This window comes from Girardinichthys multiradiatus, chromosome 8 (genome assembly GCF_021462225.1).
Source record: "Girardinichthys multiradiatus isolate DD_20200921_A chromosome 8, DD_fGirMul_XY1, whole genome shotgun sequence".
NCBI lineage: Eukaryota > Metazoa > Chordata > Actinopteri > Cyprinodontiformes > Goodeidae > Girardinichthys > Girardinichthys multiradiatus.
Genome location: NC_061801.1, coordinates 19244693 through 19266951, shown reverse-complemented (window position 1 = coordinate 19266951; position 22259 = coordinate 19244693). Strand labels below are relative to the sequence as shown.

At 38.2% G+C, this 22259-nt stretch overlaps 2 protein-coding genes across 3 annotated transcripts in view; both read left to right on the top strand.

The window, feature by feature from the left end:
- The window catches only part of prlra (prolactin receptor a), a 29754-nt gene extending 25830 nt beyond the window's left edge, over positions 1-3924 (top strand). For both annotated transcript variants that reach the window (XM_047372786.1, XM_047372787.1), the window contains exons 8-9: positions 887-953; positions 1041-3924. In XM_047372786.1, the coding sequence (XP_047228742.1) occupies positions 887-953; positions 1041-2126 (1153 nt within the window). In that variant the 3' untranslated portion in view covers positions 2127-3924. The remainder of the gene's footprint in view (positions 1-886; positions 954-1040) is intronic.
- Positions 3925-4296: 372 nt separating this feature from the next.
- Positions 4297-21961, top strand: agxt2 (alanine--glyoxylate aminotransferase 2). Its single transcript, XM_047372788.1, has 14 exons — positions 4297-4524; positions 6132-6220; positions 6480-6670; positions 6780-6903; positions 6989-7083; positions 7326-7419; positions 10288-10381; positions 10938-11038; positions 11304-11396; positions 15761-15893; positions 17202-17290; positions 17369-17518; positions 19307-19405; positions 21408-21961. Exons 1-14 carry the CDS (start codon positions 4428-4430, stop codon positions 21507-21509), a joined length of 1551 nt encoding a protein of 516 aa, XP_047228744.1. The 5' UTR covers positions 4297-4427; the 3' UTR covers positions 21510-21961.
- The last annotated feature ends 298 nt before the right edge of the window (positions 21962-22259 follow it).

The window sequence follows — 22259 nt, the reverse complement described above, 5'->3', positions numbered from 1 at the left end:
TTTCTACTCCAGACTCAGTCCACTGCTTCCGCAGGTCCCCCAAGGTCTGGAATCGGCCCTTCTCCACAATCTTCCTCAGGGTCCGGTCACCTCTTCTCGTTGTGCAGCGTTTTCTGCCACACTTTTTCCTTCCCACAGACTTCCCACTGAGGTGCCTTGATACAGCACTCTGGGAACAGCCTATTAGTTCAGAAATTTCTTTCTGTGTCTTACCCTCTTGCTTGAGCGTGTCAATAGTGGCCTTCTGGACAGCAGTCAGGTCGGCAGTCTTACCCATGATTGGGGTTTTGAGTGATGAACCAGGCTGGGAGTTTTAAAGGCCTCAGGAATCTTTTGCAGGTGTTTAGAGTTAACTCGTTGATTCAGATGATTAGGTTTATAGCTCGTTTAGAGACCCTTTTAATGATATGCTAATTTTGTGAGATAGGAATTTTGGGTTTTCAGGAGCTGTATGCCAAAATCATCCGTATTAAGACAATAAAAGACCTGAAATATTTCAGTTAGTGTGCAATGAATCTAAAATATATGAATGTTAAATTTTCATCATGACATTATGGGAAATAATGAACTTTATCACAATATGCTAATATTTTGAGAAGGACCTGTATGATACGGTAATAATTAACAATTACACGTAGAAGTACTGTTTTTTCACCGTAGAGTCACAGCAATTCAATAGTGATTTTAAGACTGTATAAAGAGATTTAACCAGACTCCAAATCTTTTGTTCAATGTATGAGTATTTCCAATTTAGTGAAAATACAAGAAATCTAATATTGTATTCTTTTGTTTTCAAGTACCTCCAGTTTTCATTTTACACTTTTCCAGCAAAACAGAAGTTAAGGGTGTTGATTTTTATTATCTTTCTAACCTTTTGTGTTTGTAGTCTGAAGCACTGCCTTCTGCCACCGGTGCCAGGACCTAAAATCAAAGGATTCGATAAACAGCTCAAGGTAAACCAGATCTTCTTGATTGAAGTTGTGCTGAACACTAAATAGCGACTGTTAAAAGTAACTATTTGCATCATGATCTCTGTGTAGAATGGCAAGTCTGAGGACATCTTCAGCTCACTGGTGGTGTCTGATTTCCCCCCAACCACATCCAACTATGAGGACTTTCTTGTGGAATACCTAGAGGTGTACGTCCCTGAGGAGCGAGAACTAATCATGGAGGATAGCAAAGAGCTTCAAGATAGCCTCAAATCAGAGACCTCCACATGTGACAATGACTCTGGCAGGGGCAGCTGTGATAGCCACACCCTGCTCATTGATAAGGGTGGATGTGACAAAGAGGATGGGCTGCAGTCGGATCAGGAGGGCAGTCAGCCTGAGATGGATTCAAAAAGGCACGAGCAAGCCCCAGAAGAGGAACTCCTGGAATATTCTCATGGAAATGTTCACAGCCCTGATATTTCCAGTGAGAAGGTAAAGAGCTGGCCTTCTTTGTTTTCTCCACTGCCCCAGTACAGCCTAAGCCCAGTGAATCAACCAAGCCCTCCTGAAATGGGGAAACAACACTGCCTTTCTGACAGCCCGTTCGCCCCAGACGCCCTTTCATCTTACTTCACTCACCCTGGCCCCAGCACCAAAACGGACTTTAGATCAAATTACTGGGAGTGTAACTTCAACCACAAGCAATCTCATCCACTCCATCCCCAGACAGCAGCCCATGAGCACCTCCAGGCTCAGAATGACACCATCATGGCATGCGTTGAGCACATAGGAGCACCTTTGGGTGTGCACGTGCCCAATGTCCGGCCCACTGAATATGTTGAAGTCCAAAGGGTTAGCGACGAGAATATGGTTCTTCTTCACCCTGTTTCCTCAGGCCAGGAAAACAGCTGTACCATAAGACGCCAAACTGAGGACTACAGCAGGGTGAAGACACTGAACAATGACAAAGGGCTTCTTCTGCTTCAGAGAGAGAGCATGGAGGAAGAGATGGACATGTGCCCTAATGAAGAAGAGGTGGTAAGCAGAGTAACATCAAATGGCTACACGGCATCCATCACTCCCACTTCACAGAAGTCTGCGGCTGGCATTAACACCTCCCTGCCAATTCTGGACGAAAGGGCAGCCAGTGGTTACGTTGACACCACTACCATGTTTGGCCTGCCCACTTACTAGATGCTGCGGACATTCCATTGGAAGCTACTGGACATTGCAAGCAGCTCCCTTTAAGTTTAGGAACTGAAACAATGAGAAAAATCACACTGACACTGAAAGCAGCTTTCCAAAAACGGTTGCAAAGAAATATTTATTTTCCTTTTTACTTTAAGGTAAAATACTGATCTTTCAGAGACACTATTTTTTTTCAGATGATTAGAAGTATAATCTTTATTCAGATTCAGAATGAATAAAATTTATATCAATTTATGAGGTACTACATGCTTCTATTTTTATTATACTGTAAACTGTTCTTTTACCTCCAAAAATAGATTTTAAGGCTGCTTGTTGCATACTGTACATATACAAACATGACAAAAATTATTTAAAAAGACTAAACCCTTGACCCGGTGAGGGGGCTTGTAGGTCTCTCCTCATTGTACGGACCCAGTTGCCCCCTCTGAGGGAAGGGTCTGTGCAAATCAATGCAAAGTTTGTCTGTTTTCTGATCATTTCTGTGCTGATGTTAAATATTCCGAACCCCATGACAACATCCCTTTAATGCAGGGAGGGTGTTAAGGCAGGGGTGTCCAAAGAGCCGACTGAAATTCAAGAATGATACAGATTTGGTAGTTGATGCAGATGGAGATTTTGTATTTTTATTGAGGGCAAAATTATTCCTGTTAAATCAAAATCTTTTTGCAATGGAAGATGGTATTAACAACACAAAGTATTAATCTTTTAATAACCATTCTTTTTACTTATTTCAAAGTAAATAGGACCCCATCTATGCAGTGACTTTTATTAAGAAGCAGAGTTTGGTGAACCCAAATCTACTTTTACATAATTAAATAATTCATTAATTACAGAAGCTTTTTTAGAGAGTGACACAAATTCTGGCCTTATGACTGAGAATAGACTAAATTGTTTTGGCTTTTTTTTTTTTCAGTCGAACCCAAAAAATTAGCTAACTGGATGCCTTTCTTTTAATAAGCAAAACATGCAAAACCCTTTTTAAGTTTTGGGTCTACAGTGATATACACATCCCTTTATCACAACATCTCTGACTACTTTATTTGTTTAATTAAATGTTTGCCAAGTTTGTTGTAGAGCAGGTAAAAAAAAAAAAAAATCAAAACAAAGTTTTTTTGTGATTTTAATTTTTTACGTTATTGCATTGTTTTTTGGCCCACGAGTACTTTCGACCACATGACAAAAGGTTTGGACACCCCTGGGTTAAGGAATCGTTAGATGGATATAAATATGTTACCAGCTCTCAATGCAGATAAGCACCAGTGGGAAATGTTTCGCTGACATGTTAAAGAGTTTCTATTGGAGCATCATAAAAACACTAAAAGAGGGAACGTCTTTGGGAATATGTGGCTTCCATCCTGCCAATAGAAGTTCAGAGATATAGAGAGACTTTTTTTTTTATTTTAATTTTAATTTTATTTTGGTTTATACATGTGTTTTAATATGTCTGTGTGTGTGTGAGTGTGTGTGTTTGAATGTTTAACATAAGATTTAAAAAAGAAAAAAAACGAGGATTTATTGAGCTATTTTCTATTCAGAGAAGATTGTTATGTGCATACCTTTATTAAGTCAGAGAAATCTACAAAGATGTGTAGTTTTTGATGGAAAACTTCTGTCTTAACAGTTGGATCTCCCTGTATATCACAGTTCTGTCTTTGTGCATTCATATGTATACATGTAGCTACACCTGTGGTGACATCTGCAATGCATACGAAACAGCCTTCAAATTATTTTTGAAAGCTTGCTTTAAAGATAGAGCTTGTAATAAATTTACTTTATGCTGTAACAGGATGTTGTTTATTTTCTTTTTACCTTTACACTAACAACATTATGTGTAACACAGAGTTAGATATGAAAAATAATGACTATTATCAGTTCAGTAATTCTGGACAGTAGACTGGTGGACTGGCATTCTTTACATGGTTGTATGTTCATATCATATATCAGATTTAGCTATGTGATACCATTTTTCCCCCCAATATTCTTTTCACACCACATTGTTTGGGCCTCATAACCAGCAATTGCTAATGATTTTCTTAATATAGTGAATAAGCTGAGATCGCATTTGTTAAACCATGGGGAGAAAAATGCATGGGGGCACACCTAGGGGTGGTTTATAGGACTCCGTGCAGGGCTCCTGGAGGCGCACACCTCTTAGTGCGTTGGAAGAGAAAAGAACCATTAGCGAGGCAGAGATAATCTACGCCCACCTTGTAGGCTGAGAAAACCCGCACGAGAACCTGCTGTCCTGGGGAAAGTTGAACAGAGCGTAACCACCACCTGTTCATCATGCTCAAAGTTGTATCCTGTGTGAGTGGCCGTTGGGCAGTTTTTACAGGACATCCCGGCAATCGGCTCCTTTCGGCTAAAATCCTCCGGGCGAGCGGTGAGTTACCATGGAGACCAAGCAAATCCAGATCTAACCAGTTTTAACTCGCTCCAGCTGTTTCAAAGAACATAAACCGTTGACTTTGTAAAACTGGGGTAAGGTAGAGACGGTACAGTTGTAAAGATTTACTCTATATATTCATATTTTTTGGTTTTTTGAACTACAACAACTCATCTGTCATCATAGGCTGATACACATTTCACCATATGTTCCTATAGCGAGAACACTTTCTGTATCTAAAATAGTTTGGTATCTAGCTGTATTAAGGTGAACATATTCACTTTTTTTTTTCAATTCCCAGTTCTGTTTGAAAAAAGTTAAAATGTAGCACGAAGAAAACTGCTTCAATCATTTTGTTGGCCTCATTTTACACAGCAAGTGACTCAGGGTGTTTATTTAGTAGCCTACTACTTCCTGTAAGGTAGTAGGCTACCTTACAGGAGGCGGCAATAGTCTGGATTGATTTCTTCACAGCACCAAAAATCTCAATACAAAACATTCTTTTACATAAACTCAATTTAAAATGATTTTCTTCTTGGAATGAACTAAACTGGATTATTGCATACCTTATCATCTCAAACGCGGCGAAAAAATCTATTTTATTTTTGGTTTTGCACACAATTTTGCTGTAGAAGGAAAAGATAAATGATCTGTAATTGTTTTACTAGTAAAAACCTTTAAATGTTTACTTATCCCCCTGTACAACTCCCATATCAATTTTCTTTAATTTCCTTTACGATCAATTTCCACATAATTAGTAATCTGACTTCATCTATATGTAATTTAACCTCAGCTGTAATGTGAAGTGCCCGGAGTGATATTACACCATAAAGACAAAGCAACACACCAGACAGTTTGGAGAATAGGTTCTGGAGAACATAATAATATGCCAAGCTGACGGGGCACCATTCAATTATCATCCAAAAAAGTAATTAGTCCCGCAGAACTGCAAACCTACCAAAACATTGGGCTTCCTCCTAAATTGATAGGCCAGGCAAGGAGTGCATATCAGAAAAGTAGCCGTTAGGTCAGCAGCAGCTGTGGAGGAGCTGTAGACATAAAACAAGTATCAGTCTGGTACAGAACAAGCCATGTAGGTGACACCGCAAACATGTGAAACATACTGTTTTACAATACAACAACTTTAAACATATGACCAGGGCTACAATATAAAGCATATTCATGTAGTGGAATGGCCCAATCAGAGTGCAGACCTAAATCCAAATGAAGATCTACAGCAAGACTGGAAAATTGCTGTTCAAAGGTGCTCCTTGTCTTACTGACCATAAGATATTTTGCAAATAAAGAAAAGACAAAACTTTTAGTCTCTTAGTGTTCAAAGCTGGTTGAGACATAACTCCAAAGGAATAGCAGCTTTCATGGCAACGAAAGGTGGAAACAGCTAAAAACAGTACTGACTGAGCAGAATGAATAAAAAGAAATTTCACATTTTTATTTGCAAAACATTTTAAAAACCCGGTGTTTTTTCCTTCCACGTAGTCATGCACTACTTTGTGTAGGTCTAGCATGTAAAATCACAATAGATTACATTTGGGTTTGTAACTTGACGCAATATGTGAAGTCCAATCACCAATGCTTTACAGGTCCATCATGTCAGAAATCAGGTTTGAGATGCTCTCCCTCAGAAATACCAGAGATGCCTTCTTGCAATTTCAGTCCAGAGGAATACAAGGTAAGTAGCAACATCTGTGGACACACAGTAGATCAACCTTGGATGGTGCGGTTTTGTATTATGTAAGAACTAAGTTATCTATCCAACTGGCAGGAGCTTGTTATGCTAAAAAAAGGTTTTACTCGCACCTTCAGACTCAAGTGCGCTGATAAGCACACACTGTCTTGTACTTTGAAAATCTAAGACCAAATAAAATATAAAAAAACATACTCTGCTGTATTTCCTATTAAGTTGAACTCTATTTCATGTGCCTCTCCAGGGAATGTCGAAAGCACGAATGATAGAAATCCGCAAACAGAACTGCAACCCCATGACCATGAAGGTTACCTACTATAAGAAACCAGTGTTCATCCATCAGGGATACATGCAGTATCTGTGGGATGTGGATGGGACCCGGTATCTGGATATGTTTGCTGGTGTTGCCACTGTAAGCGTGGGCCACTGCCACCCGTAAGGTCCTTTTGTCCTTTTGCCAAGCAGGATTTGTTTTTGTTTGTTTCCTTTCACTTTTCCACTTTTTTGTGTACTTTTTGTTGCTATTCGATATCTCTGTGCACAGGAAGGTAAATGCTGCTGCAGAAAAGCAGTTGAAAAAACTTTGGCATACCACTTTAATTTACGTCTATCCTACTCTCCACGAGTACTGTGAAAAACTTGCCTCCTATTTCCCTGATCCTCTTCAGGTACGGTGGTATATTTTTAGACTAGCCAAGGGTATGTAAATTAATGCTGTAATTAAAATGTATGCTGGTCTGTTTCCATGCACAGGTGGTTTTTTTGACAAACAGCGGCTCTGAAGCTAATGAACTTGCAATGTTTATGGCTCGTCTCTACACTGGCAATTTTGACATAATCACTTTCAGGTACGAGATTTTCTTTTTTTATACATAAATGACTAGTTTTGTTAGAGTATAAATATTAAATAACGCAAAAGTTAATAAAGCTCCCTATTAGACTACATTAAACCTGAACATATTTGTACAAAATTGGAAGATAGCAAGAAGACACATTTTTCTAATTGTATTTAGTCTCTGTCAGGATAGCTGAATTGTCAGGAATACTTGTCTAAGATAAACATGTCCATAGAGTTTTGTCTGTTTTTCAGAGGATCGTATCATGGTGGCAGTCCGATGACCATGGGTCTTACATCAAACGCAGCATATAAATACCCTATTGCCAATGGTTTAGGCTGTACAAATGTATGTATAACAGTAAAATGTCTCAAGAAGCCATTCATACATCCAGTGCCCCTCATGTGGCAGTACCTCAGAATCTGTTATGCTGTTTTTATTATGCACATTTAAGTTTTATTAAGAGCATGTTTTGTTATTGTAAACAATATATAAACTAATATAAGTTGATAAATAGCTTTGGCAATGACTCATTTCAGGTGGCTATTCTTGTGCAGCTCTAAAGTGTGGAACATCAGTGGCTAACTGAAACATGCTGGTGTGGAAGAGGATGTAAATTAACCCAATCCATGAATCAGAAATGATGATCAATGAACAGTTACATCTCCATACATCAAAAAGCGTTTATTTATTTAAGTAATTAAATTCAAAATGTGAACTTCATCTACGTTTATTACACAAGGAAAATGTATTTGCTTGCTTGCAGATTTCTTTTTTTAAACACTTTGTTTCAGAACATTAAACACCTTTTATCAGACAAAAAAACCTAAGAAAATAGAAAAAGTTAGTTTCAAATCATCCTTTAATAAGGGAACCTGGCTCTATATGAAAAAGTAATTGCCCCCCTAAATGTAATAACTGGTTGTTCCACCCTTGGCGTTTGTGATAACTGGCGATGAGTCTTGCTGACAAGCTGACAAGCTTTCTAGAGATGCAGATTAAATTTTTTAGCAATATTTAGTAGCTACCCAGACTACCAAAAGTACAAGTCCTTCTCAAAATATTAGCATATTGTGATAAAGTTCATTATTTTCCATAATGTCATGATGAAAATGTAACATTCATATATTTTAGATTCATTGCACACTAACTGAAATATTTCAGGTCTTTTATTGTCTTAATACGGATGATTTTGGCATACAGCTCATGAAAACCCAAAATTCCTATCTCACAAAATTAGCATATCATTAAAAGGGTCTCTAAACGAGCTATGAACCTAATCATCTGAATCAACGAGTTAACTCTAAACACCTGCAAAAGATTCCTGAGGCCTTTAAAACTCCCAGCCTGGTTCATCACTCAAAACCCCAATCATGGGTAAGATTGCCGACCTGACTGCTGTCCAGAAGGCCACTATTGACACCCTCAAGCAAGAGGGTAAGACACAGAAAGAAATTTCTGAATGAATAGGCTGTTCCCAGAGTGCTGTATCAAGGCATCTCAGTGGGAAGTCTGTGGGAAGGAAAAAGTGTGGCAGAAAACGCTGCACAACGAGAAGAGGTGACCGGACCCTGAGGAAGATTGTGGAGAAGGGCCGATTCCAGACCTTGGGGGACCTGCGGAGGCAGTGGACTGAGTCTGGAGTAGAAACATCCAGAGCCACCGTGCACAGGCGTGTGCAGGAAATGGGCTACAGGTGCCGCATTCCCCAGGTCAAGCCACTTTTGAACCAGAAACAGCGGCAGAAGCGCCTGACCTGGGCTACAGAGAAGCAGCACTGGACTGTTGCTCAGTGGTCCAAAGTACTTTTTTCGGATTAAAGCAAATTCTGCATGTCATTCGGAAATCAAGGTGCCAGAGTCTGGAGGAAGACTGGGGAGAAGGAAATGCCAGAAGTCCAGTGTCAAGTACCCACAGTCAGTGATGGTCTGGGGTGCCGTGTCAGCTGCTGGTGTTGGTCCACTGTGTTTTATCAAGGGCAGGGTCAATGCAGCTAGCTATCAGGAGATTTTGGAGCACTTCAAGCTTCCAGCTGCTGAAAAGCTTTATGGAGATGAAGATTTCATTTTTCAGTACGACCTGGCACCTGCTCACAGTGCCAAAACCACTGGTAAATGGTTTACTGACCATGGTATCACTGTGCTCAATTGGCCTGCCAACTCTCCTGACCTGAACCCCATAGAGAATCTGTGGGATATTGTGAAGAGAACGTTGAGAGACTCAAGACCCAACGCTCTGGATGAGCTAAAGGCCGCTATCGAAGCATCCTGGGCCTCCATAAGACCTCAGCAGTGCCACAGGCTGATTGCCTCCATGCCACGCCGCATTGAAGCAGTCATTTCTGCAAAAGGATTCCCGACCAAGTATTGAGTGCATAACTGTACATGATTATTTGAAGGTTGACGTTTTTTGTATTAAAAACACTTTTCTTTTATTGGTCGGATGAAATATGCTAATTTTGTGAGATAGGAATTTTGGGTTTTCATGAGCTGTATGCCAAAATAATCCGTATTAAGACAATAAAAGACCTGAAATATTTCAGTTAGTGTGCAATGAATCTAAAATATATGAATGTTAAATTTTCATCATGACATTATGGAAAATAATGAACTTTATCACAATATGCTAATATTTTGAGAAGGACTTGTACTAATACCTGTTTCAATGACCGTGGTATAACTGTGTTTGATTAGCCGGCAAACTCACCTGATCTAAACTCCATGGAGAATCTATGGAGTTTTATTAAGAGGAAGAAAAAAGACACCAGACCCATAAACTATGCGGTTAGCATCACACTAAATTTTGGGTTTTAATTACCTGTAAGCCATAATTATCAAAATAAATGTTTGAAATATCTCTCTCTGTGTGTAATGAAAGGATTGTTACTTTTTGAAATTAATTACTGAAAAAAAGGAGCTGTTTTATATTCTAATGGACAGAGATGGATTCACAGTGCAGTGTCAATCTAATGTTTTTTCATGGACTTAATAGTTAATATTCTATTATTTTATACATGAATTCAGAACATTACATTTCATATTTCATGCTTTTTAAAAATTTTTTGGTGAGGTCAGCAGTTAGTCATACCACTAAATCAACATAACTAATACTCCTGCAGTTTCCCTAGTCTTAAAACCTTTTCTGCTACTCTGTTATGTAAGAATCACTGTTTGTGCCTCCCTAACCCAGCTGTGTTGTTTTCTGCCAATTAAATAGACCATGTGTCCAGATGTGTTCAGAGGTCCATGGGGAGGAAAGCACTGCAGGGACTCACCTGTGCAGACTACCAGAGAGTGTAGCTGTGCTCAAGGTACACAAATATGTACAAATAGGTACACACACATCTCAGTTCTCATTGACAGGCAAAGGAAATCGTAGCATTATGTCATTAAGACATGTTTTGTTGGAAAATGAATGTTTGATGTTTGAGAGCTACAGTGTTTGCCTAGCCTTTAAATGTTTGTACAGCTCTCAATCGTATCTTACATTATTATGCTATATTGTGAGCAGTTTTTACTTATTATTATGGTTTGACGAATAATGTGATGTGAGGAGACAAGAACAAATGCTGAATGATCACAATAAAGTTCAAACTCTCCTCCTGTTGATCATTGACTTTTTTTTCTTTTTAACCACTGTAACCACTATTAAATGTTTCCCATTTTGCAAGGTTTGTTTTGACACTACTTGTCTACTAAGCTCTGTAGACACAGTAAATAAGTCAAGGAAAACCTCCTCCTAAAAAACTATTTATCTTAAAAAAGATCGATGTAGAACTAAACAAATAGTCAAAATCACATGGGAGAGAGGTTGAACATGTTTTAAAAGTTTCTACCCTGTTACCTTTTTTTGTTTTTATGCTATAGGTCACTGTGAGGCGAATGAGCAATACATCAAACAACTCAAAGAGACATTAGCTACAAGCGTCCCTCCTAGAATTGCAGCTTTCTTTGCAGAACCTATTCAGGTGCTGTTTTATGTTGCAAGAAATCATGCAGTTCTTTATGTTGGAAATGCTGCACATATAAATCTGGATTGTTTTCAGTTTAAATTTTTACTTGAAAGCTTACTGATAATTTTGTTTCCATTAGTATTTAATGCATAGGTAAATATGCGTGTATGGTAATTGAGTACATTTAGCTACAATCAAGACATTTCCAAACTATAATTTTTCTTCTTATGTTTCTTTACACTATGTTCCATGTTTTTGCTGTTATGTCTGATTTATTCAGGGAGTCGGAGGAGCCGTACAGTACCCTAAAAACTACTTCAAGGAAGCTTACAAACTTGTAAGAGAGAGGGGAGGAATCTGCATTGCTGATGAGGTCTGATATATATTTTAAATGGTTTTCTTATTTAGAAATTAAAAGCTGTAAAGAATATCAGTAAAGTTTTGAGGTAATACTTCTACAAGGTAATACATCTGCCCAGCCACATCTCTAGAATAGTATTGGCATAATTTTATGCAACCAATATCGACACCAGAGTTTTTTTACGTCATATTAGGTAAGATAATTTAATTTTATTCATAAAACTGCACCAGTATATACAAGGAAAGGGAAAAAGCTATCCAAACTGTTGTGATTATGAATATGTTATTTATGATTTAATATTAATACTTTAATATTTCATTAAATAATATTTCAGTCTGTTAAGGGTTGTCCTGTGAATACCATCCAAATAAGGCGGTAGTATTAGGACAAAATTGAAAGGAATGAGCCAAGGTCTGGCATTATTGAACAGTAAAACTCTGTTCACAAATAGAATGAATTTACACAATTTCTTAAAATACAGTACAGACCAAACGTCTACCATTCTGTTGATGAGCTTCAAGAGGTAGTCACCTGAAATGGTTTTCCAACAGTCTTGAAGGAGTTCCCAGAGATGCTTGTGCTAAGCACAAAGGGCAAAAGGGCCAACAAGTGCTTTGTTGGCCCTTTTGTCTTCACTCTGTGGTCCAGCTCACCCCAAACCATCTCGATTGGGTTCAGGTCCGGTGACTGTGGAGGCCAGGTCATCTGGGGCAGCACCCCATCACTCTCCTTCTTGGTCAAATAGTCCTTACACAGCCTGGAGGTGTGTTTGGGGTCATTGTACTGTTGAAAAATAAATGATGGTCCAACTAAACACAAACCAGATGGAATAGCATGCCGCTGCAAGATGCTGTGGTAGCCATGCTGGTTCAGTATGCCTTCAATTTTGAATAAATCCCCAACAGTGTCACCAGCAAAGCACCCCCACACCATCACACCTCCTCCTCCATGCTTCACGGTGGGAACCAGGCATGTAGAGTCCATCCATTCACCTCTTCTGCGCCGCACAAAGACACGGTGGTTGGAACCAAAGATCTCAAACTTGGACTCATCAGACCAAAGCACAGATTTCCACTGGTCTAATGTCCATTCCTTGTGTTCTTTAGCCCAAACAAGTCTCTTCTGCTTGTTGCCTGTCCTCAGCAGTGGTTTCCTAGCAGCTATTTTACCATGAAGGCCTGATTCACTCAGTCTCCTCTTAACAGTTGTTCTAGAGATGTGTCTGCTGCTAGAACTCTGTGTGGCATTGACCTGTTCTCTAATCTGAGCTGCTGTTAACCTGCAATTTCTGAGGCTGGTGACTCGGATGAACTTATCGTCCGCAGCAGAGGTGACTCTTGGTCTTCCTTTCCTGGGGCGGTCCTCGTGTGAGCCAGTTTCTTTGTAGCGCTTGATGGTTTTTGCGACTGCACTTGGGGACACTTTCAAAGTTTTCCCAATTGTTTGGACTGACTGACCTTCATTTCTTAAAGTAATGATGGCCACTCGTTTTTCTTTACTTAGCTGCTTTTTTCTTGCCATAATACAAATTCTGACAGTCTATTCAGTAGGACTATCAGCTGTGTACTGTATCCACCTCCTGCACAACACAACTGATGGTCCCAACCCCATTTATAAGGCTTGAAATCCCACTTATTAAACCTGACAGGGCACACCTGTGAAGTGTGACTACCTCTTGAAGCTCATCAACAGAATGCCAAGAGTGTGAGGAGCAGTAATCAAAGCAAAATGTGTCTACTTTGAAGAACCTAGAATATAAGACATATTTTCAGTTGTTTCACACTTTTTTGTTCAGTATATAATTCCACATGTGTTAATTCATAGTTTTGATGCCTTCAGTGGGAAGCTACAATATTCATAGTCATGAGAATAAAGAAAACTCTTTGAATGAGAAGGTGTGTACAAACCTTTGGTGTGTACTGTACAAGAATGTATTAAATATTATTTTAATATTTCCTTAATCATATTTCTTTAAATATTATTTTAATGAATAAAGGCAGCTAATTAAACACTGTTGAGAATTAATCATCCAGAAGGTTGGTTTTATTCAGCAAATCATTCTTTAAAATGTTATTTTATTAAAATAATGTTTTATCTGGTCTTGCGTTGTGAATGGTTGTTTGAAGGTATACCAATTATTGCCTAAGTTAGTTAGACTAACTTAACTTCATTTCCGGATTCTTGGAGATAATCCTTGGTTCGCAAACATAAATAACATTGCATGGTAATATTGCATCACTCTTTTGGTCATGATTTTCAACCATCTTTGATTCACTTGTTCATAATTTACATAGTTGGTCTTCTTTATTCTTTCATTCTGCTTGGTAGTTTAGATGGGTTGTTTTAGCATAGTAAAGAGTTTGTTGATTGAAATATGTTTGACTCTGAGTTGACTTATTTTTGTTAAAGAATTCTATTTTAGGAAATTGTGTGAATTAATTCAGTTTATGAACAGAGGTTTGCTGTTCAATAATGCCAGAGGTTGGCTCATCCCTTTCAATTTTGATGCAATTAGAAAAGTTTATTAGTGAATGTTTATTTCTTTGGCGCTCGGACCCCAGTGGAAGACGTGAATGCTGAGAATGAGATGCGGTTGAATGAACATCTTAGGGTTAGATTTAGAGGTGTCTTCCCACCTGGTATCCAATTCTGGTGGTGAAGGGGAGGCCTGAGGAGATTTGGAAGGAGTTTGAAGGCCAAATGGTGGAGATGGGGTGGATTAGGGTCAAAGTTGAGCTGCAGAACGGAGGGATCCATGGATGAAGATCTTTTAAAGCAGAGCCTTGAAGGATGATTGGCCAGGGAGAAATGCAGACTTGACGCTGATTGATGGAGCAGAGCCGCATGGAGGAGTAATTAGACGAAGCTGGAGGTGATGGTGAGTCTTCCATGTTGAATTTTGGTTTAACCTCCATTTAATAAAATATTAAAGTATTAATATGAAATAATATATTCATATTCATAATAACAACTAAACCATCATCATCCTATTTGAAAAAGTTATATCTCTTAAATCTAATAACTGGTTTTGCCACCCTTTGCGCCAACAGCTGCCATCAACTGTTTGTATTAACTGACAATTAATGTTTTTTATTACTGTGGAGGAACTGTAGCCCTCTATGCTTTCAGGAATTGTTGCAGAGAGTTTTTAATCATGAACAACCAGTTTAATTACATGCCACAGTATCTCAGTCAGATTTAAGTCCTTTGATTAGGCCACTCCAAAACCTTCACTTAGGTTTTTTTTTTTAGCCATTCAGATGCTGATTTGCTGGTGTGCTTCAGACTACTGTCTTACTGCGTAAACTAAATGCCCTTGATCTTCAGGTCATACACTTACAGCTGGCCATTCTCCTTCAGGATTTCCAGATAACAGTAACTTATCCAGAAATGTGATGTTATGTTTCACCATGAACTGCTAATGAAAAGAATGCATTATGGCAATTCTTCCAGGTCCTAAAATAACAAAGCAGTTCGTCACCCTACAACCACCATGTTTAACTATCTCTTTGATGTTCTTTTCCTAAAATGCTGTAATTTTCACCAGATGTATCAGGACCCACAGCTTCCCCAAAGTTCCACTTCTGTCTTGTTAGTCCTCGGAATATTTTTTCCAAAGGTTTTGGGGATCATCAAGATGTTTTTTTGGAAAATGTGGGACTGGCATTTGTGTTCTTTTTAGTCAACAAACCTCACTGAGGTTTGCAACACTTAGATGCTTTTCTGTGTCCTTTTGTGACCTCCTAGAGGAGTCGTCAGTGCACTTTTGGAGTAATTTTGATAGGCTGACAACTCATAGGAAGGTTAATCACTGTTCCATGTTTTCTTTAGTTTTTGGTAATGCCTCATACTGTAGTTCACTGGAGTCCCAAAACCTTAGAAATGGCTTTCCAAACTGATCCAAACCGATAGAGTTCCTATTTTCTTTTTCAATCACGATTGCGTCCTTGTGAAAGTTGTGTCTCATTTCATAGTCGTTTTGTTGACTGCATGTTACGGATAGTACTAAAACTGTACAATCTTAATTTATGGGTCTCTAACCTTCACATGTGAATTTTCACACGTCAGTGCCAAGTTTACTTTGGCATACATGGTGATTTTATTGCAGCATCAACTGTTGTGTTTCATTAGTAAAGAATCATTACAATAAAAGCTAGTTGCCTTCTGTTATTATAGCAAATTAGTGTTTGGGTAGAGTCTACCGTCTGCATGTCTTAAAATAAACCTTAAAATAGAAATGATGTATATCTGCACGTGTGGTTGGATTACTCCATGACAACGCTGCTATGTTATCCCTGGGAGGAAGGACTGCAAAGCAATCACCACATCACAAGGTGCTGATGGTTCCCCATATTGTCTTTTACTGCACCTGGCAGGTTCAAACTGGATTTGGTCGAACTGGAAGCCACTTCTGGGGTTTCCAAGGACATGATGTCATCCCTGACATGGTTACAATGGCAAAGGGCATTGGTAATGGATTCCCTATGGGAGCTGTTATTACATCACCAGGTGAGATTATACATCAATTATACATCAAATATACATCGGAACATTTATCAACAGTTAAGGGTCAGCTTAAATAATAAATTTTTTTTAACATCTTGAGTGTAGAGAATAGACATCCTATGTTTGGCATCTAAGGCCGTGAATTGTTTGCTTCAGTAATGACTGGTGAAATAACAGTTTCAATACTGCTAGATTTATAACCGCAGCAGTTTTAGGACTCATTTATCTGGGATTTTAAATATCATAAGCAGTTCAACTTGACATGCAGACCAGAAATCATGCCTTATTTCTAAAAGCAATATATGCTTTCCAGTTTGTTTCTTACAACGGTAGTAAGTCTATGAGCTGAAGACAGAAGACAAAGAGCTGTGAATAATGAGGATTATGCTGTCAAAGCTCTTGGTTAATAAAGAACAGAACGATTTCTGGTATCATCCCTATTAATGCAACATTATCAGCAACCTGCAAGACTTATTGACTTCCAAAATGTCTGGCAAAAAAAAAAATTATAAATCAGGGCCGGAAAAACGAGCTCTCTTGGCCCTCACCCCCACGGTTTATTGATTTTACTCTCCACCTTCTAATCTATGCAGCCTTGTGTGTTGATTACCATAAGGATTTGCTTCACACTTTTAAACAAGTACATCCTATTTCGGTAAGCACATCACAAGTTGTGGTATATGTTGTGCAAGTTTCCATGGTACTCGGTTAGTAATCAAACCTTTCCATACTTAGAGACCCCTCTAGCTTTTTCAAGACATTGTTTTATTTTTCTGAGAAACAAATTGATCAGAGGGCTGCACGGTGGATCAGCTGGTAGCACTGTTGCCTTGCAGCAAGAAGGTCCTGGGTTCAATTCTCGGCCGGGGGTCTTTCTGCATGGAGTTTGCATGTTCTCCCCGTGCATGTGTGGGTTCTCACCGGGTACTCCGGCTTCCTCCCACAGTCCAAAGACATGCCTGTTAGGTCAATTGGTCACTCTAAATTGCCTTTAGGTGTATGAATGAGAGTGTGCGTGGTTGTTTGTGTGTTGCCCTGCGATGGACTGGTGACCTATCAGGGTGTACCCTGCCTCTCGCCCATAGACTGCTGGAGATAGACACCAGCTTCCCCGCGACCCACTATGGAATAAGTGGTAGAAAATGACTGACTGACAAATTGATCAGGAACAAAAACCAAAATAAAAACAAAATACCTTCTTGAAATGCATTTTTTTGTATGATGTTTTGAATTCTCTGTTGCAGAAATATTAATTTGAACCTGCAGTGGCTGAAGGTCTGAGTTTGTTTATTCATGTTTTTTGTTCTCCAGAAATTGCTGCTTCTTTTACCAAGGGAGTGCATTTTAACACCTTTGCCGGAAATCCTGTGGCTTCTGCAGTTGCTTCAGCAGTGCTTGATGTAAGTAATTTCCTTTCTTTTGACCAAAGTTACCTTGAAAAAAATGTGCCTTGATTCCTGATTGCCTTTTTTAAACAGACAATTATAGAGGATGGCACACAGAAGAACAGCCTTGATGTGGGCACCTATCTAATGACAGAGCTGGCAAAACTCAGAGACAAGTATGAAATCATTGGCGATGTTCGTGGGAAAGGGCTGCAGATCGGTGTGGAAATGATTAAAGACAAGGTACTGAGTGTGCGACAGAAGTGACACTGACCTCTTTTCACATGTTTGTATAACATGCGTCTCTGCACGATGTGCCTGGGGGCAGGGTTCAGCTGTGTCCCAGTTAATCACTGGCTGCAACATTGGTCATCTGCATTTGTGAACAGTGCAACCCAATCTGCAGTGCATGTTCTCTAACTGTAGCTCTGCTTTTTTCTTTTTTGAAAAGAGTTGAGAAAAACACACTACAGGTCCTTCTCAAAATATTAGCACATTGTGATAAAGTTCATTATTTTCCATAATGTCATGATGAAAATTTAACATTCATATATTTTAGATTCATTGCACACTAACTGAAATATTTCAGGTTTTTATTGTCTTAATACGGATGATTTTGGCATACAGCTCATGAAAACCCAAAATTCCTATCTCACAAAATTAGCATATCATTAAAAGGGTCTCTAAACGAGCTATGAACCTAATCATCTGAATCAACGAGTTAACTCTAAACACCTGCAAAAGATTCCTGAGGCCTTTAAAACTCCCAGCCTGGTTCATCACTCAAAACCCCAATCATGGGTAAGACTGCCGACCTGACTGCTGTCCAGAAGGCCACTATTGACACCCTCAAGCAAGAGGGTAAGACACAGAAAGAAATTTCTGAACGAATAGGCTGTTCCCAGAGTGCTGTATCAAGGCTTCCATCTGCTGAAAAGCTTTATGGAGATGAAGATTTCATTTTTCAGCACAACCTGGCACCTGCTCACAGTGCCAAAACCACTGGTAAATGGTTTACTGACCATGGTATCACTGTGCTCAATTGGCCTGCCAACTCTCCTGACCTGAACCCCATAGAGAATCTGTGGGATATTGTGAAGAGAACGTTGAGAGACTCAAGACCCAACACTCTGGATGAGCTAAAGGCCGCTATCGAAGCATCCTGGGCCTCCATAAGACCTCAGCAGTGCCACAGGCTGATTGCCTCCATGCCACGCCGCATTGAAGCAGTCATTTCTGCAAAAGGATTCCCGACCAAGTATTGAGTGCATAACTGTACATGATTATTTGAAGGTTGACGTTTTTTGTATTAAAAACACTTTTCTTTTATTGGTCGGATGAAATATGCTAATTTTGTGAGATAGGAATTTTGGGTTTTCATGAGCTGTATGCCACAATCATCCGTATTAAGACAATAAAAGACCTGAAATATTTCAGTTAGTGTGCAATGAATCTAAAATATATGAATGTTAAATTTTCATCATGACATTATGGAAAATAATGAACTTTATCACAATATGCTAATATTTTGAGAAGGACCTATATTATAACAACTAGTTGTCTTCATCTTTTTTAAGCCTGTTCCTACACATAAGACTTAGCTTTAACCCTTTTGAATGTGTGTGACTGTGAGATGTCCTCAAAGTCTGATAGACTTGGAGAACTTTTGCAAGAGTGAGTGTGAGGCTCTAGGTTCAGCAACTTGTTACCAGAAGATGCACACAGAACCCTGATTTTAGTTTCCTTTTCAACTGTTATGCCTCAAGTTTACTGGAACTTTGGTTCATTCCTTCTGACAGAATTGGTGTAACTGGGTCAGGTTTGTAGGCTTAATTCATCGCATAAACCTTTTCAGCTCTGTCAGTGAGTGCTATAATTTGGTGGTATGCTTAAGATCATAGTCCATTTGGAAGACCCATTTGTGTCCAAGCTTTACCTTCCAGGCTGATGTATTGAGATGTTGCTTTTCTGATCTGTAGCTGTCTAAGGACTACATCTTCCATTCATATGTTTCTGTTCCTCCATTTGCAGACCAGCAGAGAGCCGTTGCCTCCAGAAGATATGGCTGAGATCTTTGAGGATGTTAAAGATATGGGAGTCCTCATTGGTAAAGGAGGAGTTTATGGACAGGTAACATGATTCACTTTTGTATTTCTCATATTGATTTTATTACCATAATAGCAAGTTGAAGTAACACATATAGCACCTATATTCCTGCTAAGATCTTCTTCTAGATCTTCTGATGAGATCTTCTTCTAGTCTTTGAAATGTATGCATTATCTTCTTTCACTTGACAGGAATGCACATTTTTATGTTGGTCTGTCACACAAAAACCCCATAAAATACTTTGACAAAATGTTAAAGTTCCAGGGATCATGAATAGTTTAGCGAAGCTCTGTTAGTGTGTTACTGTATCATTAACACTGGTTAGCTATTCAGTCACATTAATGGGATGTAGAGTAGATGCAGTAAAGTACAGGTACCTGTGTTACCAGTTGCCATCCTGTAGTTTTCACAGTGTAACATCACAGAGGAACATCTCAAAGGAATGAAAATGTATCAACTTAAACCTGCTGACTTGGCCAAAAACAGTAAGAAAGAAGCAGGCTGATTGTTGTCTTGATATTAGTAATGTTCTTAAAAAGTTATTCAATGTAGCAGCTTCATACAAGCCACTTCACCTATAGTCACTATTAAATTTAATGTGTCCTAAAAACAAAAATTATGTATTGACACCTGAAAGCTGTTTGACATGAACCTATGTTGAATTTATTTTTCTATTTCATTTTCTCTTATGTTTTATTAATGTTTATTATAGCAAAACAAGACCCAAGAGTCAGACATGTTGTCGGCAAACATGAGTCAAGCTGAAATGAATGAAGTTTTGAAGTACAACTTTTAAATAAAAAATTAGATATGTTCTAATTTATTGAGATGCACTTGTCAATCAATCAATAGTGATAAAAAGCTATGTAAAACAAGAAGACATTACTAAAACAAACAAAAAAAGAAAATGAAATATAAAATGAAAACAACCCCTACTTGTACAGTTTATTTATCCTTAGCTTTTTTCCTTATACGTTATCTTAATTCACCGTAAAGATGTAAGCCAGGTAGCTAATGATAGATAACATGAAGATGTCAACAATGTAGTAAAAAAAAAAGAGGAATGACACAACAGCAATCAGCATTTGATATATAAAAAGCATAATGTTTGCTTTTTTCTGGAGGACCCAAAGGTAGAAATGCAGAGTAGTTACAAATGAGAGACTGAATGCAATTAATAAACAGAATGAATACAAACACAATAAAAACCAGAAGAGATCACATATGGGCATACCGTTATTGTACAAATGTAAAAATCTCAGTTACCAATTTAAATATTTTTGGTAAATATTCTGGTATGTTGTCATGTTTGGGGTTAGTAACACAAAGGAATGAACTAATGTGCCAACATCTTTCTAGCAATAATAAACACAGACAGACAGTATACAGCAGCACCTTTTAAACAACATAACAAACTCAGAAGTGATCAAAACACAAACACAAATGAAATGCATAACCCGAACACCAGGTTCACAAGGTTACAAAACTTGAACCACAAAATATAAATGGCTTTGAACTGTGACCCTATATACAAACCAGAAACAGTCAACAACCCAACATGAGACTGAACCCAGATACCAAGAAAAAGGGCCAATAAACCCAGAAACAGGAATAACAGGAAAACAGGCAGTAAAAGGAACACAGCGTTCAAGAAAAGAAATAAAACCAGAGCCAAGGACTAAAGAGAAAAATCAAAATAAAACTCTGAACAGAATTTTCACAAATACACAAAAATCCCCCAAAAAACCAAAGCACGAAGTGATCACATAAAGTCCAGTTGATCTCGACAGGATAAAGGACACAAAAAAAATAAAAGGAGGAAACACTAAATTACAAAAAACCTTTAATACAAAACCAGAATAACTGTTGACTTTTATTTTTAAAAAAAGCACATTTATAGAACCTTTTAATACCTACTTTAGTCAGAGCACTGCATTATTTCATATTTGTCTGTGTACCTGTACAAGAATGTTTAATCTCTCGATGTGTTGCATTTACTGATTTATTTCTTGTTGTTCTTCTGAAGATCTTCCGCATCAAACCCCCCATGTGCATCACAAAGGAAGATGCCAACTTCTTTGTGGAAGTTTTTAACAAGTCTGTCCACAACTACATGGAGAGAAGGTGAAAGCTTGGATAAAGGTCAGATGACTCAAAGGCGAGGACCGAGACAGAAAAAAAACAGCTCATCAGTAAAAAATGTTTTATCTGTAATAACAGCAAAACGTCACTTTTGACCACCTCTATTATCAGTCTTTGTAGCCGTTATAAACGGAACTTTTTTAAAAGGTACTCTGTAATCACAAGCTCTTAATGCACTAATTTTCCTGTACTAAAGACATAAATATGTTCCTCATGGTGAATATAATCTAATTAATAATCTGATTAAGTACCTAAAATTTGATTTGTATGGACACATATCTTGCTTTAAATCTGATTAGTTTGTTATGAATGTTTTATCTTTATAGGAACAAAGATAGTTCTTTTTAATTTGAGATCAGCTTGTTTTCACAAGATAACAGAATGTGTCTTTGCATTATTAATGAACTGAGATTCAATTAAAATAATCTGATGTCAGTGCTTCACTTGTTCACTTGTTTTGTTTGAAATCAGCCTGTGATATACAGTATATAGTGCTGTGAAAAATATTTGCCCGCTTTACAGATTTCTTCAGTTTTTGCCTTTTTGTTACACTTAAATGTTTCAGATCATCAGATAAACATTAATATTAGACAAAGATAACATAAGTAAAAACCTCACCCTGTCAAAATATAGTTTTTTAAAGGATAATTTCATTTATTGTGAGAAAAAAAACATTTCTAAACCAAACTAAAAAAGAAATCGCCCCTTAAACCTAATAAGTGGTTCTGCCATTACG